The 6,415-nt window shown below is 42.1% G+C and overlaps 1 protein-coding gene across 1 annotated transcript; it reads right to left on the bottom strand.

The window, feature by feature from the left end:
- Positions 1-264: 264 nt before the first annotated feature.
- Positions 265-838, bottom strand: LOC123146838 (uncharacterized). Its single transcript, XM_044566113.1, has one exon. The coding sequence runs from the start codon at positions 739-741 to the stop codon at positions 370-372; it is 372 nt and encodes a 123-aa protein (XP_044422048.1). The 5' UTR covers positions 742-838; the 3' UTR covers positions 265-369.
- Between the last annotated feature and the right edge of the window lie 5,577 nt (positions 839-6,415).

Below are 6,415 nucleotides of genomic sequence, written 5' to 3' on the forward strand. Positions count from 1 at the left end.
GTAAACTTTGCAGGCAAAAAAAAAAGACACCGTTCAAGGCCCGCCACTCTCCTGCCTAGCCCACCCAAAAATGACAAGAAAAACAAGACACGAAAGCAGCCCACTAGTCCGTCCATCTACACGGGCCAACTTACAATTAAAAGCAGTTTGCACGCATCTAAAAGCAGTAGTAGACTGATTTTTAGCAGTACCGCATACATGTATCTGTTGACTTGCATTTTTGTTGTTGTTGAGAAATCTGTTGCCTTGCATTGAGAATGGATGGAACATTAAAAATGAACTGATTGATTCTTACATGTATAATAACTACATGATGCTACTGCTACTCCTCGGTACGTACGTTTCCCCGGCCGTATAAATAAACTGCTTTTACAGATGTAGTGATTCAGTCTCGCTCAGAGGGACAGAGGCTACTAGTGCGACGGCTCGGGAGGCCGGCACCGGCGAGGGCGGCAGGCGCGAGCTGAAGTTCCGGTGCCGGAAGGCGGCGTCCTCCGCGTCGGCGTCGCCGTCGTCGCTGCTGCCGTCGTCAAAGTTGAGCGCGTAGCTGAGCGGGTCATACCTGAACTCCCCCGCGCCCGCCACGCGCCTCCTCCACCTGCTCCTGCCGCCGCCGGTGTGCGGCCTCTCCCCGCTGCTGCCCGGTGACGACGGCGAGCCGAAGCAGCCACACACGGTGGTGCGCAGCTTGTGGCGCAGCGAGGGCGGCGAGTACAGTGACGAGGACTCCACGGCGTCCATGGAGGCTGCCTGCGTTGACAGTGTGCTTTGAGCTGGTAGGAGGTGGAGTTGTGGGGAGAAGAGTTGTCCTGTGTGAGTGAGGAACTGGAGGTGGGGATTGGCAATGGCTGGATGGATGGAGAAGGAAGGAAGGCGGGGACTAAATAGGGGGAAGGTAGAAGGACGGATAAGGACAGTGACAGGGCGACGGCGAGAGACGCGCACGCCGACGGGGACGCGGGGAATCAAAGGAAATGATCGAGACGACGATCCACGTCTGTCTGCTTTCCATTCCCGCGATGACGACGGCGACTGGGCTCGGTCAAAACGTGCGCGTCGCGAGAGCAGAAAAATATCCTTGCTACCTCCGTGCAACTGAAAGCGCCGTTGGGTTGGTTTCCCTTCCCTGCTCCTGCTCTCAACGCAGCCTGCCCTGCACCTGCAGACGCGACAACACGCACCAGACGTTCCTCCATTTTCCAGCTAGCCTGTGCTGATCTGATCAGTCCACCATTGATAGTGCAATGCCCATTTAATCAATCACTCCATGCTCTTGCAAAGCCTGAGCAATTTTTCAAAAAGCTAAGCTCAGCGATGCCTTGTTTTTCAGAGGCTCGCGAGTGCTAGTAGAGTAGTAGTGGTATGCCCAGTTGCCCATGATCTATCTATCTATCTGCCGGCTGGGATAAGGATCGATCCCTTTCCATCAACAAAGCCTACTACTGCTTGACAGATAATCTACTAGTACATACAAAGACAATAAAAATCAACGAGCGGTCCACGGCAAAACCACAAGCGAGAGGAATGGTATCAATCAATCAATCCATCCATCGACCTCACATGCTAAATCTTTCTTTAATTCCTACTTGCTGCATATCTAATCGCGCAGATTAGTTAACTTAGGCTTTTTCCGTTCCTCACCAACGGCTCCATGCACTGATGTATAATAATCCTCCTGCATACCTACCATTGGCAAAGACACAACACGGATAAGGCCCGCTAATCAGGTAGGCCCTTGCGGAGCCCTGTCACACGAGTGTCAACAATCCTCTCACTGTCATAACCAAAACAAACTTCTCAAAACTGTACCATCTTACAAACACCGTATCACAAACTGTTTAAATTCCAGCGTCACGTTCTTAATTTCAGCCGGGAACAGCCACACCCACACGATCCGTGTTACACCAACTGAATCCTGGATCCATACAACTACAACATGAGAGGAAGAACAACAACATAGTCTACATGCACATGAGGCAGCTAACTGTAGATTAAAATCGCCTGCTTGTAGGCAAGGCGGCCACATCCGCACATGCCAAAATCCATGCAGCCAAGGTCGCAACCCCTTCGAGTTCTGACCACGAGGGTGTCCATCTGACAATGACTCTGATCCATCGACTCTGTGCAACACAAGGCAGGAGTTAGTCAGGCGATGCAAAAGAACTTCCAGCTCAGATTATACACATTCAGTAGTTTAAAAAACAAGTTAAGCTGGGACAGATTACAGTGGGGGCTATACTGTATATACAGCATTTGTGCCCCATTGGTAATATTGATCACAACTGAATTTGAAATTTTGTAACAGTAAACACTCAACTTTTATGTGTTTAGCGCCATAACTTGCACAATGCACGTTGGATCAATAGCCAGGTAGAGGCATGTATAAGCTTACCATAACAGTTCTCCTAAATAACAACGCTTTTCAATCGGTGCACAATCAAAAATTTGTACGTTGGATTTGGTGGCACGCATCTCAGAGCAAGCTTTCTTGCGTCTTCTGTTTTTGTTTGCGGGGTTTCTGTGCGGTGGGTTGTCAGGTTTCCCCCCAAAAAAACTGACCCGGTTTTCGGGGGTTTCATGAGAGTTTTCAGTTAATTTCTGACAACCATTCTGATACAATCTCTGGCATCCATTCTTTTTGGGAACCTTGCCTTTTACATCGTTGATTTATGGTCTATCCTTCATACCAGAACCTCCAAGATAGCTGGTGCATATATGCTCAAGTTCAGCATGTGAAATAGCACTCTGAAATCTGTATATGACATGTCTGTCTCCCGGTAAAGATGAACTTGATGGATGATTTTGAGGCTTCTCCGCATGTTTTGAGGGGATTCGAGACTGACATTTAGACAGTAGTAAACTATATAAATGGAAGAACGTGCACTCGTTTTCCCCTTATTGAGATGGAAATCGTTCTGGACTATTTATCAGGCTGGTATATTTTTGTGTAACATTGGACCGATCTGTAGGTCATTCTTCTTGAAGTAACATCATCAACTTTACTAGTGAACTTTTGATCGATGTTGTGCAGAGCAGTAGCATCAGCAGACAAAAAGACCACTGTCAATTTTCAAAAGCTAAATCCAAAGAAGTATAGAACTCCACCAATAGTAATTTCTGTATCCACTTTCATCTTTTTGGTCAATACTGTACGAGAATTACTACATTTTGTAAACAATAATTATGCTACATATGGGCATGTAGTTAGGAACTGGCATTCTAATACTTCAAAATCTTGGTATACTGCTCTATGCAAGTAAAATCTTCAGAGCTGCAGGTGAGCTGTTGCGGCGAGTTATTTTTCGTTTCAAGTGTTCTTTATTGTTTAGGCATATTAAGTTCTACACTTCTACGCATGTCGTTCTCATTCACATTATTTATTTCACTCTCTTCTCTTTGTATGTATTCATCCTTCTTTTCTATGTCTGTTTGTTGACCAAGTCTATATCATCCTTCTGTATATACATATTTTTCATGTCAGTTTAGAAGTGATATTAACTTCTCTCCTTTTTCGGTCCCTCAGTGTTGTTCGGTCACTAATCTCTGTCCTCAGTCTCTAGTCTCTCTTCCTTTAGTTTTCGCTCTCTCTTCAATGTTTACTCTGTATCTTCAGTCACCTTTTTTATGTCTTCTAATTTTTAATTATCTTGTCATCAGTTTCTCATTTGATGTCTTCAGTCTACTTTCTTCTTCAGTACGTCTTTTCCCTATGTCATTCTCAGTAATTTTTGGTCCTAGCTATGCTTGTTATCATTAAGAGATAAGGGCTGCGTGTTCAGTTGTAATTCTTCGGTTTAGTTCATCCTTTATTGTTTTTCTCATCATTCAGTCTTTTTTTTTAACTTTTCTTCATTATCTATTCTTCTATCTCTCTTTCTTGACTGAAAAAATAAATGACCAGAATAAGACTTTATTCAGTGTTGGGTATTTTCCTATTACCGAGTCTAGGTACCTTTTTCCATTTCTTGTCTTTCATTATTATATTTTGGCCCTCAATCTTCAATCTCTTTTTCTTCTCCAGTACTTCTTTTTCCTATGCCATTCCCAGTATTTCTTTAATCTTAGCTATTCTGGTTATCACTCAGAGATAAGGGGTGTGTGTTCAATCTTTCATTCAGTCAGTTCGATATTAGGCTCTAATAAGTTTGTTCATTCTTCAGTTTGTGAGCTACATTTTTTTTTTCAGTTTGAGTAAAACTAACCAATTACAACCTTACTTCAGGGAATGTTTAGTCATAGTTAGTTCTCTGCCATGTTCAGGTTTTCATTCCTTTCTACTTCAGTTTTCCTATGACCTAACTAACTATCAGGTTATGGTTTATTCGGTACGTTGTTCCATCCTTCATTGTTTCTGCTCTGTTCTATAAGATTTACACATTCTTTAGTGTACTTCTGCAGCGCCACATTCTTCTTGTTTATTCGGTCATCATTTTTTTGCATGTTCGGTGTACATTTAGTATGCATTGCTCAGTCCTAACTCCATTGAAGCTACACCCTAAAGGTTTTCTAAAGTTAGTTTTTGTGCAATGTTCAGTCCTATAGCATTTTATTCTTCAATTTCATTATATATACTGCTTATTTTGTATTTATTTTTCCTAGGAAAAAGGTCTTTCAGTCTTTCATTGATGGTATTTTTATTGTGTTTCTCTGACATTCTTTCTGTGTATCTATCTTTCAGGTCTTTCCTATTAAGTACCTAACTATGCTTGCTCATCTTTTGACCATAGGATCCAGTCTATCAGTTAACTTATCTATCGGTGCTCAGACCATCAGTTATAGAATATCAAGGCAAAGAGTAGTAGATGACATTGACTATACATGTCCATTTTTATTACTTAATTTTTTTCTTGACACATGCCATGCCCAGTCTGCTACGGCTACGATAGCTCTAACAAAGATATCAAGAGCCAATCCCTCTTTGCTATCAAATCACTTCAAAACATCATTGGTCTGTTGTGAGTAGTGTACATGTTAACGTTGTGGTCAGCCATAACGCACCGTGCAGCACGTTCCTCAAGTATTTTTGCCCCGTTAGTCTTTCATTCATCAGACTTTATTCCTCGGTCTGCAAAATTGCACAGCTGCGACAAACTTTATATAGTACTCCCTCCGTCCCAAAATAAGTGTCTTAACTTTGTACTAACCCTAGTACAAAATTGTATTAAGATTGAGACACTTATTTTAGGACAGAGGAAGTACTTATCAACTACTACCTCTGTTCACTAATGTAAGACATTTTGGCAGTTCAAATTGAACTGCCAAAATGTCTTATATTTTTTTAGGAACAGAGGGTGTAGCATTTTCTCGTGGCCGAGATTGAGTATGCATGTTCAGTTGTTCAGTTACTTTTCTTTTTAGGAATTCTTCAGTCGTCATTAATTTTTCTTTTCATTCTTCATCAGCCCTGGATGTGTTTTTATTATCTTTATTCAGTTCTTATCTTTTTTTCTCGTTAACCAAGGTATTTTGTCATCCACACTTGATGATGGGTATCGACAGACCCTGCCCCACAGGGAGAGGCTGGGGGAATCAGAAAAGACTTCTTTCTGTCCAGAAGCACTAAAAATTAAATATTTTGGCTTTGCATACTTTATCTTCGCCTTTCTACATATTTTTGTTTCATGTAAGTCACTAAGTTTATACTTGTTATTCCTTGATAATTTAAACAAGAAAATATTGTATTTTCAGAGGAGTTCTAAATTACATCCGCGTGTTCATATAGCACCATTCAGATTTCATCTTTTTCTTTAGTTTAAGGCTGTTTTAGATGATACTTCAAGAAAGGCTGGCAAAGGGTTGTGTCAAGGCTGATGTAAGATCAGGCTGCTTGTGCGTGCAACCTTCCATTAAAATGAATGCCATTTTGTTTTCTCATAGCATCATCTGCTAGCAACTGTTTTCGCAAATTGTTGTTTGTAGTACACTGAAGTTTGTCATGCCCAGTTCAGTTGCCCATCATCTATCTATATATCTATTGGCTGGGATAAGGATCGATTCCTTGGTCACACCATCAACAAAGCCTACTACTACTTAACAGATAATCTACTACTGCAAATAAAACAACCAGCGGTCCGCGGCAGTGGCAAAACCACAAACGCGAGGAATGGTATCAATCAATCCATCCATCGACCTCACATGCTAAATCTTCCTTTAATTCCTACTTGGTGCATATCTAATAACGCACGTTAGTTAACTTACGCTTTCTTGGTGCCCCACATACGGGTCATGTCAACACCATTCCCTGATGTATAATAATCCTGCATACCATTGGCAACGGCAGAACGGGGATAAGGCCGGCCAATATAACCAGGTAGGCGTTAATCACACAACTGTCAACAATCTTCTCACTGTCATAGCCAAAACAAGCTTCTGAAAACTGTACCATGTTTTGCACCCTCATCTTACAAACAAACTG

Source organism: Triticum aestivum, chromosome 7A (assembly GCF_018294505.1).
Source record: "Triticum aestivum cultivar Chinese Spring chromosome 7A, IWGSC CS RefSeq v2.1, whole genome shotgun sequence".
NCBI lineage: Eukaryota > Viridiplantae > Streptophyta > Magnoliopsida > Poales > Poaceae > Triticum > Triticum aestivum.